The 18,286-nt window shown below is 39.4% G+C and overlaps 1 protein-coding gene across 3 annotated transcripts in view; it reads right to left on the reverse strand.

Annotated features, from left to right (window-relative positions):
* sorcs3a (sortilin related VPS10 domain containing receptor 3a) overlaps positions 1 to 18,286 on the reverse strand; it is a 109,229-nt gene that overhangs the window by 65,693 nt on the left and 25,250 nt on the right. For all 3 annotated transcript variants that reach the window (XR_003674392.1, XM_028451735.1, XM_028451727.1), the window contains exon 3: positions 538 to 696. Coding sequence is in view for 2 of the 3 variants with exons in the window: in XM_028451735.1 (XP_028307536.1) it covers positions 538 to 696 (159 nt within the window). In the remaining variant the exon portion in view is untranslated. The remainder of the gene's footprint in view (positions 1 to 537; positions 697 to 18,286) is intronic.

The following is an 18,286-nucleotide window of genomic DNA, read 5'->3' on the forward strand; positions in this document are numbered from 1 at the left end:
AAAACAAAACAATATAATATGTTGCCATCATTGCTTTCATTATAAAACCGATCAGAAATACACCTTTCTTAGTATTTGGTTTCTGGTTTTAAAGGTGCAGTCCGTAACTCTTATAAAAGTGATTTTTTTTGTCATATTTACTAAAGCTGTGACAATGTAAGGACAGCTTTACATCAAACTACTAGTGAAAAAAAACAGACTCATTGAGCCCCGCCCCCTGCTGCTCCTGCAGCCTTTGGCAGATTGCTAGAATGCACCGCGACCGAGCAAAAAGAACCAATCAGAGCCAGGATTGTGTTTGATGGACTGTCTGACAGCTGTTGCTTACAGTCCCCGCCCCTTTCTGCCATGGCCAAAACACATCAATAGTCATAGCAAGGTAGTGTTTTTCGGTTATTTTTCTTGTTATCTTGACTAACTGTGACAGTAAAAACCCAAAATGACAACACAAACACGCAAAACAATATATATTTTCTATGATAGCTCATTGTTCTAAACAATGACGTGAATGATGATCAGGATTCCTAGGGGTCCTACCTTCTGGTCGTGGCTGTAGGCCAAAGCCCAGTCCTCCTCACTGGGGTGGAACAGGAGGCTGAGGACGTAGAAGGACAGGCGGTACTTCTGGAAACTGGATCCTTCATCAGTGCTGACCAGGACGCTGCTTTCAAACTCTGGGTCGGTCAGAAGCATGATCTGAGAGCACAGAGAGGAAGAGATTAATCAGTACAAATAATCCAGAAATGATACACACAGTAATCTCCTGATATGTAGAACTGTTCCCTGTGGGTGATTGTCATGGTTTCACTGGTTGTGCTGCTTCAAGCCAAGATAAAACAAGACAAGATACATAATAACAAGATACAATATGACATTTAAAGACAAACGATCATGGCACTGTACGACAAAAAAAGATAGAACCAGACGTTAAGACAAGACACAATTACGGTTACGGCAAGACCAGACAAAACAAAACGTGAAAAAATGCAACGCGACAGCGATACAATATATATGACTTAATACAATTTGACCAGACAAGGTAGGATAAGACACGATACAAGACACAAAATGATAAGACAAGAGACACAAACACTTGTGCGCGCACACACAAACACTCGTGCACGCACACACACATTCATTTCCATTCATTGCCAACGCTTTTAATAATTGATTTTTATTGATTTTATTGATTCGTTGTTGCAGCCATACTCTCAATTTTTCCAAAATCTGGCAAATTTTCCTCAAATTGTTACACAAAGTTTCCTCAAATTCCCAAAATAAGGGAACATTTAAGTGAAGTTCCTGCAGGAACTGATACATTTTATCATTTATATATCCTTTATATATCATTTATACGTGAACGTGCAAACCAGGGCACATTAATGTTGAATTTGCTCTTTTTCCCACATAAACTCTGTGGCCCACTTAAGCTCAAACTGGTCCGTTTGACACCCCTGCCTTAGTGTGAGGAGTCAACGCAGAGAGACCGTAGAGTTGCATGTGGCTCGTGAGCCGCTCACTTCCTGTGTCGTCTAAATCCAAACTCCGTCCTAAAGAAATCAATAAATAGATAAATAAATGATGGTTTGTGCAGTTGACGGCCTGTTGTTTATTTTAACGTCTAGAACGATTGATATGTGGCTGCGTTGCTGAAGTATTAAATCCTTTTCACGCAGTTTGTGGAATAAAGAAACAATCAAACTAAAGCGTCCAACAAAGCCGGCGCTCGGTGATTAAACTGAAACCATGCGCTGTACAAACAAGGCGCGGCGCCGCCATGCGTGGACACGTGTCATTTCCTTTATCAGCTTCTTAGCTTCCTGCTGCCAGCTCAACTCTCTCATTTTACATTTAACAGCTCCGCGGCGTTCCAACTCCTAATTTCATGCTTGGGATATTTCTGCCGGAGCTATCGCAGTTATTACAAAATTCAATAAAGGCTGAATTCCACCAAGCATACTTGCTTCAGCTAATGACATTTAGAGTCTTTGTGGAGGACGATGATGAAATAGTCACAGGAATTCCTCCTTAACTGGAGAGAAAAATGTTTCATTAGGAGCGGAAATGTCATTTGGATCAAATAGTCTTTTGATGATGATACGGAGTGTTCACAGATTTCCTCACATTGATCCCATGTGGCTGAAAAGATGGACTGTATTTTACACAAGTTAAGCATAAAACGGAGGAGGCTGGTTTTAGTGGCTTGATCTTCTTCTTCTTCTCTGGTGTTCCACCTTTTATTCCCAATGAGCTTCTGGAAAAATAACAGTGGATTTAAAGTAATCACCCTGGATTACAAAGATGTGAAATGAAAGCACGTACAATCGCTCAGGAGGCAGGTGTTTATGTTTATGTCACTTGACGTGTCCTTCAGAGTAAAATACGAGGTGTACATGGTGTAGGCTGGCTCTGGTCAATTAAAGTGCTTTGAGTGTGGGGATGTAGGACATAAGCGCTGAGCTAGTCCTCACAAAGTATGGATCAAGCTGCGGAAGCAGGGGGTAGCGTAGCGTAGCGCAGCCAGGCTACGTGTCACGACCCGCCTCGGTTTCTGTGGTCGGGTCCGCTACGGATCAAGGAACCATCTCAGCTGGTTCTGTAGGAGTCACAGGAATAGATGAGACGGAAACTGTCGCCCACTGCGGGGCTGACGGAGGTCAGGTGAACACCGGTAATGCTGCTGAAGAACAAGGAGATGGTAGGGAGAGAACTGACAGTGTTTGTGAGAATGAGCAGATCATGGAAGATGTCCTCAGTAGTCAGGGATCAGACTGATGGTGCATCCGTTAGTGAAGAGGTTCACAATAAGATCTTCATACTTTGGAAAAGATACATTCTTTTTTTAATCTTACTTTTAACAAATCTCTAAAAAGTAGGGATTATTGTGAAGAACTGAAAAGTTTATTAGGACATTGGAGGTGTTAAAGAAATCAGTTGGTCTGGATTTACTCGATGAACAAAAGCGCTTTCGTCTAATGACGCATATTACAGCATTAGAAAGGTTTCTACAGCTAAAGCAAGTAGAAAAACTAAAAAATAAGATAAAACCATGTATCACTGGGTGTTGGTCTCTATGTACTGTGTTCTTTTCACGTGGTTCTCCTTTCCAACCCTCTTATGATGAATAACGTTCTAGGATCCATCACTATGAGGGGAGGGAGGGATAGATAGTCAAGGAAGTTATCGCACAAAAAAAGAGTCACATTGTATTTCTACAAGAAACATATAGTGATCAGTCACATAAGGTGGACGGGGTTCATGGTGGGAGGGTCCCCGTGTTTTGAGTCATGGCTCAAACAGCAGTGTTGTTCCAGACCAACCACAAATGCAGTCTGCTCATTGTTAGGGCTCAAATAGATAATGTGATACTGTTTTTATTAATATCTATGCTCCTAATCACGGTCAAGAAATAATAGAGCTTTACAGGAAATTACAACTGGCTTTACACGATCCCATCATCCTCGGGTGTGACTATAACTGCACGTTAGATTACACTAGTGACGGGACCACATCCTCAACCCTCAGTGTCTAAAGTGGGTTATAACCAGATAGATTTATTTGACACCCACATGTTGGTCAATATGCATAAAGATCTGCAGAAACATCAGTGCTACTAGACTTGACAGGTTTTAATTTTTTGATAGCACGATATCTCCACGTGGCCAGTGCCATTTTACTCATAGCATTAAAACAAAGGACAATTTCTTACCAGCACTTTAATAATAAACTGTTGTAGGATAGTACTTATTGCAAAAGCATGGAAACTTTATGGCAAAATTGGAGGATGAAAAAAAGTAGTTGTAGCTTCTAAAAATTATGGTGGAATCATAGAAAAGCTCAAATTTGTTCCTTCTGTTAGCAATACACATCATACACTGCTATTAAGACGACTGTTCAGACTCTTGAGGACAGTGACATTGAGCTAGGAGGCAGCAGTGATCTAAATCCCAACACTGGAGATTTTCTACGACAGAAAAAGCTGGAGCTCAGGAACTTTATGAACCATAAGGTGAAGGAGGCCTTGGTCTGGTCACACTTCATCCAATTAAAGGACACGGATGCTTCCAGCTCCTTCTTCTTTGGTCTCAAACGAGATGTTGGACATAAAAAAAGGGATTAGTTGCCTTACACTTCCAGGAAAAACATCTCTTCAGACTAAAATGAAATGAGGTCTCACACGGTTGACTTTTACTCAAATCTCTTTGAAGCTGAATCCTGTGACGTGTTCTGCCCAGGATTACGTTAGAGAAGAAAGCCAGACTTGACTGTGATCTCTAACCCTCACCCCTGAGGAGCTGTCGACAGCCGTCAATCAATCAGATGGCCTCTGGGCGTGTACCCAGGATTGATGGACTTTCTGTAGATTTTTTAAATGGTTTTAGGGTGTGTTGGGGTCTGATTTACTTGAAGTTATGCACGAGTGTTTTAAAGCTGGATCACTTCTGGTTTCTTGCCAGAAAGCGATTCTCTCACGATTACCCAAAAAGAGAAGTTTTTACTTCTCTATGATGTGACAGCAGTAAAAATTCATCTTATAACGTAACTACAGCTCATGTCATTTATGCAGAAACCATTAAATGTGTTGAATATTATTGTTTATTTATATATATATATATATATATATATATATATATATTAGTCTGTCTTTTGGTTCATTTCAAGGTGTGACTCTGCTTTTTATCACCATAACAAAAGTGCCTCAGTTGTTTTTTTGTTCATTTTGAGATTTTATACCTAAATTAAATTCAAATTTTTGTATTACAATTATTTATTTATTATTATTTAATAAAATTATATAAACCAAAAATATGATAAAATAAATAAGTACTGTAATGTCCAGTACGTGACTATTCCCTCCTCACGAGCAGCTATAAATCTCAGTCCAGTTATTCTCCCTCCACAAAAATCACAGACGCTCGTTTCCAGCTTTAATCATTCATTTGTTAACGTTGCAGTATTAAATCCCTCTTTAACTCTATCACCACCTCCACATTCTCCTCCTCCATGTTTACGTGCTGCAACTCGGCGCTGCTCAAAAAACCTCTGTTTGTTCTCGTCTATTCCATTTAAAGGAGAAGAAAACGCAGCGCTGCATTAGTCACTGACAGAATAAAGGAGCCCCTCCCCCTCCTTTCCCCCAGGAAGTCTCTCCGCTGCTGATTTAGATAAATTGTTTTTCATTAAGTGCCAATAAAAAGGCGCCAGCACTTTCTCCACGAGCTTCCCTCATTGGCCCCGAACTCGACCGTCGCATCATTTGTTAGCTGTCAGCGCTAACGTTAAATCCTTCTCCTTACGTCTGCTATAATTTACCGCCATCACGCAGACATTTACCGCCATCACGCTGTGATTTACCGCCATCACGCAGACATTTACCGCCATCACGCTGTGATTTACCGCCATCAAGCAGACATTTACCGCCATCACGCAGAGATTTACCGCCATCACGCAGACATTTACCGCCATCACGCAGTGATTTACCGCCATCACGCAGACATTTTCCGCCATCATGCAGTGATTTACCGCCATCACGCAGACATTTACCGCCATCACGCAGACATTTACCGCCATCACACAGACATTTACCGCCATCACGCTGTGATTTACCGCCATCACGCAGACATTTACCGCCATCACGCAGAGATTTACCGCCATCACGCAGACATTTACCGCCATCACGCAGTGATTTACCGCCATCAATCAGACATTTACCGCCATCACGCAGACATTTACCGCCACCACGCAGAGATTTACCGCCATCACGCAGACATTTACCACCATCACGCAGACATTTACCGCCATCACGCAGAGATTTACCGCCATCACGCAGACATTTACTGCCATCACGCAGAGATTTACCACCATCACGCAGAAATTTACCGCCATCACGCAGAAATTTACCGCCATCACGCAGTGATTTACCGCCATCACGCAGTGATTTACCGCCATCACGCAGACATTTACCGCCATCACGCAGACATTTACCGCCATCATGCAGAGATTTACCGCCATCACGCAGTGATTTACCGCCATCACGCAGACATTTACCGCCATCACGCAGAGATTTACCGCCATCACGCAGTGATTTACCACCATCACGCAGACATTTACCGCCATCACGCAGAGATTTACCGCCATCACGCAGTGATTTACCACCATCACGCAGACATTTACCGCCATCACGCTGTGATTTACCGCCATCACGCAGACATTTACCGCCATCACGCAGTGATTTACCGCCATCACGCTGTGATTTACCGCCATCACGCAGACATTTACCACCATCACGCAGACATTTACCGCCATCACGCTGTGATTTACCACCATCACGCAGACATTTACCGCCATCACGCAGACATTTACCGCCATCACGCAGTGATTTACCGCCATCACGCAGACATTTACCGCCATCACGCAGAGATTTACCGCCATCACGCAGACATTTACCGCCATCACGCAGACATTTACCGCCATCACGCAGACATTTACCGCCATCACGCAGACATTTACCGCCATCACGCAGACATTTACCGCCATCACGCAGAGATTTACCGCCATCACGCAGACATTTACCGCCATCACGCAGTGATTTACCGCCATCAATCAGACATTTACCGCCATCACGCAGACATTTACCGCCACCACGCAGAGATTTACCGCCATCACGCAGACATTTACCACCATCACGCAGAGATTTACCGCCATCAAGCAGACATTTACCACCATCACGCAGACATTTACCGCCATCACGCAGAGATTTACCGCCATCACGCAGACATTTACTGCCATCACGCAGAGATTTACCACCATCACGCAGAAATTTACCGCCATCACGCAGAAATTTACCGCCATCACGCAGAGATTTACCGCCATCACGCAGAAATGTACTGCAATCATGCAGAGATTTACCGCCATCACGCAGAGATTTACCGCCATCACGCAGACATTTACTGCCATCACGCAGAGATTTACCACTATCACGCAGAGATTTACCGCCATCACGCAGAAATTTACCGCCATCACGCAGAAATTTACCGCCATCACGCAGAGATTTACCGCCATCACGCAGAAATGTACTGCAATCATGCAGAGATTTACCGCCATCACGCAGAGATTTACCGCCATCACGCAGACATTTACTGCCACCACGCAGAGATTTACCACTATCACGCAGAGATTTACCGCCATCACGCAGAGATTTACCGCCATCATGCAGAGATTTACCACCATCACGCAGAAATTTACCGCCATCACGCAGAGATTTACCGCCATCACGCAGAAATTTACCGCCATCACGCAGAGATTTACCGCCATCACGCAGACATTTACCGCCATCACGCAGTGATTTACCGCCATCACGCAGACATTTACCGCCATCACGCAGACATTTACCGCCATCATGCAGAGATTTACCGCCATCACGCAGTGATTTACCGCCATCACGCAGACATTTACCGCCATCACGCAGAGATTTACCGCCATCACGCAGTGATTTACCACCATCACGCAGACATTTACCGCCATCACGCAGAGATTTACCGCCATCACGCAGTGATTTACCACCATCACGCAGACATTTACCGCCATCACGCTGTGATTTACCGCCATCACGCAGACATTTACCGCCATCACGCAGTGATTTACCGCCATCACGCTGTGATTTACCGCCATCACGCAGACATTTACCACCATCACGCAGACATTTACCGCCATCACGCTGTGATTTACCACCATCACGCAGACATTTACCGCCATCACGCAGACATTTACCGCCATCACGCAGTGATTTACCGCCATCACGCAGACATTTACCGCCATCACGCAGAGATTTACCGCCATCACGCAGACATTTACCGCCATCACGCAGACATTTACCGCCATCACGCAGACATTTACCGCCATCACGCAGACATTTACCGCCATCACGCAGACATTTACCGCCATCACGCAGAGATTTACCGCCATCACGCAGACATTTACCGCCATCACGCAGTGATTTACCGCCATCAATCAGACATTTACCGCCATCACGCAGACATTTACCGCCACCACGCAGAGATTTACCGCCATCACGCAGACATTTACCACCATCACGCAGAGATTTACCGCCATCACGCAGACATTTACCACCATCACGCAGACATTTACCGCCATCACGCAGAGATTTACCGCCATCACGCAGACATTTACTGCCATCACGCAGAGATTTACCACCATCACGCAGAAATTTACCGCCATCACGCAGAAATTTACCGCCATCACGCAGAGATTTACCGCCATCACGCAGAAATGTACTGCAATCATGCAGAGATTTACCGCCATCACGCAGAGATTTACCGCCATCACGCAGACATTTACTGCCATCACGCAGAGATTTACCACTATCACGCAGAGATTTACCGCCATCACGCAGAAATTTACCGCCATCACGCAGAAATTTACCGCCATCACGCAGAGATTTACCGCCATCACGCAGAAATGTACTGCAATCATGCAGAGATTTACCGCCATCACGCAGAGATTTACCGCCATCACGCAGACATTTACTGCCACCACGCAGAGATTTACCACTATCACGCAGAGATTTACCGCCATCACGCAGAGATTTACCGCCATCATGCAGAGATTTACCACCATCACGCAGAAATTTACCGCCATCACGCAGAGATTTACCGCCATCACGCAGAAATTTACCGCCATCACGCAGAGATTTACCGCCATCACGCAGAAATTTACTGCCATCACGCAGAGATTTACCACCATCACGCAGAAATTTACTGCCATCAAGCAGACATTTACCGCCATCACGCAGAGATTTACCGCCATCAAGCAGACATTTACCACCATCACGCAGTTATTTACCACCATCACGCAGAAATGTAGCGCCATCACGCAGACATTTACAACCATCACGCAGACTTATCTTTGGTAAAGGATGTTTCAGTGTTTCCTAGGCTAAAGGACGTAAAAAAAAAAGAAGCATTGAGCCTCTTTTTCTCAACTTAAAGTGAACTTGAACGATTTTTATCATGGCCACCACTTAAACACTTCCGGGGGTGAAGGAACAGTGGATAGGAAAGGAGATAGCAGGGACTATTCGGACGCAGCCTATGGCCCAAATGACACAAAGACTTTCCTGGATAACAGTGGATGTTATTCAGATGAATAAATAAATGTGGTTATCACAGATTCATAGAACAATAGACCATCATTTTACCGACTTTACGGATGGTCGCGTGCTGTAGAGGTTGAGAACCACAGCATCATACTGTATCATAGAAGCTTGGTTTCAGTGTCTCTTTTCACACGTTGCTCAATGGCAGCACGTCACAGGAAGTATGTGTGAAATTATTTCACAACCTCACACATTAATTTAACAAGCCTCTCTTTGTGTCCGTTAGCGAGACAACACGGTTCATTTCAAGCCAATAGAGAAGCAGGAAGTAGAGCGGCGGCCAATTCTAGTCGTGCCTCCTGAAACAATTGCCCTGCATAGATAATCATTTACTTTCTAAATCCCAGTGACCGATAGCATCAGTAAGGCGTGATTAAGATTTTCCTCTCTCTCTAGGAAAGCAGGAGGAACGATGGTGGATCGATGGAGGTTGCAGGGATAACCTTTGTGTTTTATCAGCCTGATGGCGAGGGGACGCTGGCTGTCGGATCGGGAGGAACAAGTGCACGTATGGATCAGGTTTGGAGGAACAGAAAAAAAGACACCCCTGCAGCACATGAATCACGTCACACTGGATCAATAGAGCTTAGCGAGGCCTTTGTCTGGAGGCTTTAACACAGATCCGTGGCTGCTCGGCGCTCATTAGCCGCGGATCAGCACCTAATCACCAGCATTTAGACATCATGTTTCCACTCAGTGGCATTTCTAACCACATTTACAAACGTGATCCAGCAGCAGCAGATGAAGACGAGGAGATTCACGCCAGCGAAGGTGTTCACACTGAATGTCATTACTATCAGTCAAATCCATAATGTGACAGTGAAAGGTCAGAGACGTTCTACACGTGCTCGGACGCCCACTGACCTTTACTAGATGTACCTGAACGACTTTGGAGCAATTCAGCACATGCAGCGCAGGCACAGAGGCAAACTTTAGTCCATTTACTCACACACACACACACACACACACACACACACACACACACACACACACACACACACACACACACACACACACACACACACACACACACACACACACACACACAAAGGGAAAGAGAACATAATTAGGGCAGAGATAAAGGTGGTCCTCAGGCAGAGCCACAGGCTGCTCACATCTTTCCTCCTCCTTTATCTGACCTGATTTATTGATGGAGACAAAGGAATCCTTCCAGATTCACACACACACACACACACACACGCACACACACGCACACACACACACACGGCCTTATAAAAACAATTTAATTTTTTTCCAAATTCCGTGTTTTCCACATTATTTTTTCAAAATTCCATTGTTTTTTTTAAATAATTTTTATCAGAAAAAAATAGTTTTTACCTCCTGTGAGGAAACAAAATAAATAATAATAAAAAAGAAATTCATATTTAAACAAAAATGTATATAAAAAATAAAAATGCAATTCAAAATAATGTGTAAGCCTTAGGTTACCATGGCTACGCTAATTGTCATGGGGGTACGTGAATGAAAATTAAAAACACTGTGACACATTGGAAACTAGAATATAAATAGTGCAGCTAATGCTAATGCTAGGTTAATGCTAGTACTATTGCAAGACTAATGCTACATTAATGCTAATGCTAAGTGACTGAATGTTCATGTTAGTTTAATGCTAATGCTAGGCTAATGCTAATGCTAGGCTAATGCTAATGCTAGGTTAAAGATAATGCTAAGGTCTCTATTGTTAGGCTAATGTTAATGCTAGGTTAAATATAATGCTAAGTCAATGCTAATGCTAGGGTAATGCTAAGTTATTGTTAAAGCTAGGTCAATGCTATTGCTAGGCTAATAGTAATGCTAGGTTAAAACTAATGATAGGTCAACGTTAATGCTAGGCTAATGTTAACGCCACAATTAAGGATAGCTAATGCTAATGCTAGGTTAATGTTAATGCTGATCTAAGGCAGGACAATGTGCATTTTCTTCTTTGTGGTTTGGGTGGAGACTCTTCCAAATACCATGGGCAGTGCACCAAATAAACGGTCCCCAGAAACATTTTCTCATAACAAACGTCTTTGTTTCATCCACATTGTGTCAATTTCTGCATTTAACGGCGGATTCCGTTTTCATTGGTCGATTCCACGATTCCCATAACGTGGAAATTATAGGGCCCTACTATGGTCTACTGTATATTATACATTGTTCAGGGATATAAACTACAACTTAATAATCCATTTAGCCACACGTTCAAATGTTTTATATTCCTTCCAGACATTCTTCAACACATTATTTAAAGTTTTATACTGAAGGCTGACACGACACTCATTACACTGTCATTAGCATGATTAAGGTGTCATTAAGTATCGTTCTCTAAATTACGACACCTTTGGAGATAAGTTGGCATTTTTTGGGTTAGGTGGAGGGATCTAGTGGGTTAGGTAGAGTTAGGGTAATGAACGACACGTTAATCATGCTAATGACATGTGTCATGTCGTAATAATGACTTGACAGCATAATGTCAGCCTTTATGTATAAAACTTAAAGTAAAGTGTTACCGAAATGTCCTTATTAGTAGATCTATGTCTAACAAAACACATTATTATGCACTATATTCATTTTATTGCCTTTTAAAAACAGGATTACTTTACAGTTTTAGAGCCTGTGTTCCTCCATCTTCAAATCATGTGACTGATGATGTCACACGGCCCCACTGCCTGTAAACATCCCATTGTTTTCTATTGGAGTGAAACATTCAGCCTGATTTCTACATCAATTAGCAGCTTTTTAAGATCATTTAGTAGATTTTTACATAATTTAGCAGCTTTTTACATCATTTAGCAGCTTTTAAGATCAATTAGTAGCTTTTTAGATCATTTAGCAGATTTTTACATCATTTAGCAGCTTTTTAGATCAATTAGTAGCTTTTTAGATCATTTAGCAGATTTTTAAGATCATTTAGTAGATTTTTACATAATTTAGAAGCTTTTTAGATCATTTAACAGCTTTTAACAGCTTTTTACATCATTTAGTAGCTTTTTAAATCAAAGTTAAAGGGACTTTTTTTCTCTACTGCATATGATTGAGAGAGAGATTTTTGGTCATGTTGTTGATGTGTTTGTTGATGATTTTACTGATGATTTTAATTGATTTTACTGATGATTTTAAATGTTCTTATTGATTTTAGACAATTGAATGTTTTATCATGTAAAGCACATTGAGTTGTCTTGAGTATGAAATGCGCTATACAAATAAATTTGCCTTGCCTTTATATCATTTAGCAGCTTTTTAAGATAATTTAGCAGCTTTATACAGCATTTAGCAGCTTTTTAAGATCATTTAGTAGCTTTTTAAGATCATTTAGCAGCTTTTTACATCATTTAGCAGCTTTTTACATCATTTAGCAGCTTTTTAAGATCATTTAGTAGCTTTTTAAGATCATTTAGCAGCTTTTTACATCATTTAGCAGCTTTTTAAGATCATTTAGTAGCTTTTTAAGATCATTTAGCAGCTTTTTAAGATCATTTAGCAGCTTTTTCTGTCAAAATAACTTGTGCTGCTTTTGGTTGTTCCAAAAAACCAGGACCAGTAAAGATGTCAATGTAAACCTCTTCTTTTTACCGAAAGATGATAAAATCTGTTGTGACTCGTAAAAACACTGTGACCACAGGGGGCGGCAATTCCAACTCTGCGGTTTGGTAGTAGAAAATGAAGCAGAGAAGAAGAGCTCTCCTAAGGGACCTTTACTCTCTCTTAATCAGTGTGTTGACACGCTCTGGTGGCTGAAGTTCGAGAGTAAATCACAGACTGTTGAAAACTTCTCCGAAGAAAAAACATGTGAATTGAAATTTAAATTAAAAACATTCATTTTCATAAACTAATAAAAACTAAACTTTGGTATTGATCACTTTAAATCTGTCTGTGTGTATTTACAAACATTAATCATCCTTTATCAGGTTGATAATGATAATTTACTTTTAAATAATGTAATTACCATAAACAGGTATCCAATATACGGTCCTTGTTTGGATGATTTTGGTGCTTTTATGTTGTTATTGGAGGACAGGCCGTTCCTGTAAAAAGCCCCATTTGCAGCCGTGGAGGATCTAAATCCTTCCTTTTTATTGCTGGGACGACCTCGATGAGAAAAATGACCTTTTATGTAATAGTAAACAGAAAGTGGAAGGTACGGCTACTTTATCATACACTGGCTTTAGTATTTAGTTCAGTTAAATTTGTGGTGGTAGAACTCAATTTACCTCAGGATCTGTGTGTCCTTTCTTTAACGGCATCAACACAAAGTGGATTTTTAACATTCCTGTCAAAAAGATAGAAAGACACGGAATAAGAAGGAACGCCATCTGCCAGCTCCTCGTTTTCTCCACGACTGATCCCTCAGTTTTTCTTCACATTTTATTCCCTCACACTGATGGATGTTTGACTCTGTTCAATGAAAACTGGTTCAAGGACTTTGATTCTGAACTGAGCAGCGTGTGGAACTCATTCTGAGAAGAAGATTTTGATCATTTGAAAAATCGAAGCTCATCATATTTTCACCGCCAGCCTTGGGTCTCATACTGTACAGCAGATACAGTAGAATACAATAAAAAAACACACAAAATGATGGAAAAATACACTAAAGGGACTTCAAAAATGTATAAAGAGAGAAAAATACACAAAAAAACAACAAAACAACACAAAAATGACAAAAAAAACACACAAAATGACAGACAATATATAAAAGGACAACAAAAATACACAAACGGGACGCCAAAAATGCATGAAGACAAAAAAATAGTTTAAATAAATAGAAAAATACACAAAAAAGACTCCAAAACCCACAAACTGACAGAAAGATAATATACATAACATGTACATAACATGACAATGAAAATAAACAAAAGACAATCCAAAAACACAAAGTTTAAAAAAAACAACAAAATACACAAAAATAACTAAAATGACAACAAAAATAGACATTAATGACTCCAAAAATACATAATGTTTGTGACCCAGTTGTGATTAAAGTTGTTCATCTGTTCAGAAACAACACTTATCTCTATTTTTAAGTAATATATTCTCCTAAAACAGATTGAAACTTATTTAAATATATATTCAGCATGTTTTAACTAAACCCAAGGCCTCGTCCAGAATCCTTGTAAAACACGGAACCAGGACAAAAGGAAAAGTTTCCGACTGAACAAAACAAAGAAAGAAATGTTTTGTTTTCAGACGACGATGACGCCCTGAGGCTGTTCTTCATCCTTTACTTTTACAGAGGAGAACATCATCATAATCATGGTCTTTCAGCCCTCGATACTTCTACACCTTCATGTCTTCTTTCAATTATATGAATGTGTGCATTTGGCAGAGGTAAAAGTAATGTATTACAAGTACTCACGTTACTGTAATTGATTTGCTTTTATGGGCACTGAATACATTTCTAAATCAGTCATTTTACTTGTACTTAGGGATGTAACGATTCACTCAACTCCCGATACGATTCGATTCACGATACTGGGTTCACGATACGATTCTCTAACGATTTATTTTACAAAATGGGACTGTATATAAATGACTGAAAAATATTCCTTTATTTTTTTTGGGAAAATACTGTACAATTTTTCATTGTCAAAAGAATCCCTTGATAAACTACTCAAAACAATGCAATTTAACTAAAAGTAAATCTTGAATGAAATAAATAAAGGAATAATATAAATGAAGAAGAAGCTTATTTTTTAAATTCTGGTTCTATAGTAAACAATACAAAACTGCATAATAGTTCTTTTTCTTTTTAAAAGTGCAACTGAAAATATATTTTGTGCCTTAACAATTGGACTTAAAAAAAAAAAAAAACAGTAATTTTACTGTATTTAGGGCAGATATTTGTTTGGACCACCTTTCGGTGCTAAAGGGGTAAGGAATCATTTATGAATATGTTTAAGAGTAGAAGGCGGCCAGAAAGAAAGTAGTAGCAGATTTCGCCCGCCGCCAACACTCGCCCTCTGCTGGTTAAAAAAAGTACTGCGATTCATTTTTCACAGCATCGATGTGAACCTTGATACCTATGAATCGATTTTTAACTGTCTTACGATTAATCGTTACATCCCTACTTGTACTTATGTACGTTTTAAAAGAAGCAAAGTAATTAGTTAATTTCTACACCCAAATGTTTTCATGGTCTCATGATTGAACATAATCCATCTGTTGTTTGTCGTTTCATTTCTGATCAAAGCCACTTTCTATGGTTCAGGATGAAGTTTCTATCTATTATATTATTACCCACATGACACAGTTTTAGAGTTCATAAATGTATCTATACTTAGAGAATTTATTTGTTTTGAATTGAATTTATTGGTGTTATTCTATTTAACAAAAAAAACCAAAAAACCAAAAAACAATTGTACATTTTGACAAACCTTTTATTTTTATCTCATAAATAAAGTTCCAATTGTGTTAGATTTGGTCTCATTTTTTTAAGTTTCTACATGAGATGTTCACTGTATGTAAAAGAGCAATACCAATATTTATTACCAACAATAAACATGGGGGGGGGTTTGATGTTTTGTCAGTTTTTAGTCATTATGTGTGTATTTTTTTGTGTGTTCTTGTTGTAATCTTGTGTATTTTTCTGTCAGTTTCTGCATTTCTGTTGTCGATTAGTGCATTTATTGGGTCACTTTCTGTATTTTCTTGTCATTTTACGTAATGTGTAATGTGTTGTTGTTGTGCTGTGTGTTTTTGTTGTCATTTTATGTTGATGTTTTATGTCATTTTGTGTTTTTTCGTTTAGAACTGTGTGTTTTTGTGCATTCTGCTGCCGATGGGAGGTACTTTGTCTATTATGTTGGGCTTCACATTCTTTCCAACTTCTTGAAATACATTTTTTAGGGATTTGCTTTGGGGGATGCAAACATTTAATACTGAGGGCCACATGTGTCCCCTGGTTGCCCATGTCTGCTATAATGAGACGTCTTAATAAAGACGTTTTCTCAACGACCAGAAAACGACCGCGTTTCACTTTTTAACCAAATGTTGACCATATTTTACTGGGTAATGAACTGGAGCCATGAACAGGAATAATCCAGTCAGAAGATGAATGAATGAATGAATGAATGAATGAATGAATGAATGAATGAATGAATCCTCTACATCTAGACTTCTGTGTGTTTATCTGATGAAGTGAACTCTACATGATCCTAATGTTTAGATTTCTCTTTATGACTCAAACACAGTCACTGGTTCTGGATCGAGACCTGAATCCCTCTCAGACTGACTTTCATCCCTGGGGATGTGGGGGAACTGTTTCACTTCTCTGGGACTAAAAAGAAGAAAACCTCCTCAAAGTGACGCTAATGCACACAAACAGCTGCAGGCTTGTTGATAGGCCCCAGGCTTTAGGATCGTACGCAGCGCTGGAACCAAATGACTGAGATATAGATATTTATAGATAGATGGTAACCTGCAGAAATCAGCTGTGACAAAAACAAAGTCGCACACTGTGAAGGTTGAGAAACAAGTTGGAAACAAGCAAAGAAGAGACACAGCTTCAGTTATCTTAACAGATGGGAGGAGCTTAAAGACTTGAACTTGTGTAGAAGACGAGTAGTGCTACGTACGCTCTATTATGTATACGCTCTATTATGTATACGCTCTATTTTGACCAATGACTGCGAGTCGTTGACATTTACCAAGAAGAAGAAGAAATTTAGTTTTTAAAACGGAAGTAGAAGAATTTAAAGAAGAATTTGAAGAAGAAGAAAAATTTGAAGAATTTGAAGAAGAAGAATAATAATAAGAAGAATTTCATGTGGTTTTGTTGTTTTGTGTGTTTTTGAGCCCTTTTGTGTATTTTAGTGTAATCTTAAGTGTTGAGTTTTTTTTAACGTTATTTTACGTAAGTCCTTTCTTGTAAACACAAAATGGACATTAAATGTATGAGATTAGTAAAAAAAAATACAAAAAAGGACAACGGAAATGCACAAAATTGCTGAAAAATACAGAAAAGACAACAAAAATAAACAAAATTCCACAAAAGTATGCAAAAGGACATTTTGACAGGAGGACAACAAGTACATACAAAAAACACCAAAAACAACAAACAACAAATACACAAAATTGCTGAAAACACACACACAAGAACGACAAAAAAAAAAAAAAAAATGCTGAAAAATACACAAAAGCACAACAAAAATAAACAAATATGTTGAGAAATGTAAAATTTACAATTTAAAATTACAGAGAAACAATAACAATACACAAAAATGACAGGAAAATACACAAAAATGCTGAAAAACATATAAAACAACAACAAAAATGACAGGAAAATAGACAAAATGTGGCCCTCAGATCACATTGTTTTGGTGCCCACTGTGATAAATGTCTCCATTAATGTTTCTCAGGATGTTTTTTTTTATTTTATTTTTGCAGAGAGAATTCACAGAAAGATATTTCTGTGTGTGTCAGTCTGAGCGTGTGCAGCAGCACAAACACGGCGCTGCAGACGTTTAACTCAGAGAAAGGTAATCTCACAGAGTACTTCAGCTCGTCAACATAATCACAGTAATTACAGCAGCGGGGGCCACAGTTGTTGCACTACATTTGGGTGGGATTAAAATAACTGTTATTTTCATTAGAGACTCATTTCCTTACACCATGACTCAGATTTAATCAGCACTGCCTGATTCATGATAAATAGACTTCTGGAATATTCACCATTTCATAATCAGTGGAATTTAAAAACACAAAATAAATGTAGAAGTGCAAATTCATCATTAAAAAAATCTGAATAATAGTAATTTCAAATTTAAAGTGGGTTGGTGGTGGGTTCAAGTCCCCACATGTCTAAATAGATCAGTACCTGACAAACATACAAATATACAGTGGAAATATTTATCACACATGAATACTGGTGGACTTTAAATTCAAATGTGTGTCATACATTGATGAGGAAAATAAATTAAATAATACATATAATACACTTGTATATATTATGTATTTATAATTCTAAAAAAGAAAATATAAAATAAAAATACATGAAAAATAGAAAGAAAACAAAAAAAAAAGAAAATACAATAAAAACAAATAAAAATAAGAAAAATGAAAATCAAATCAAATCAAATTAAATAAAGAGAAAAATAGTAAGAAAATGAAAAG

This window comes from Gouania willdenowi, chromosome 1, assembly GCF_900634775.1.
Source record: "Gouania willdenowi chromosome 1, fGouWil2.1, whole genome shotgun sequence".
Classification (NCBI taxonomy): domain Eukaryota; kingdom Metazoa; phylum Chordata; class Actinopteri; order Blenniiformes; family Gobiesocidae; genus Gouania; species Gouania willdenowi.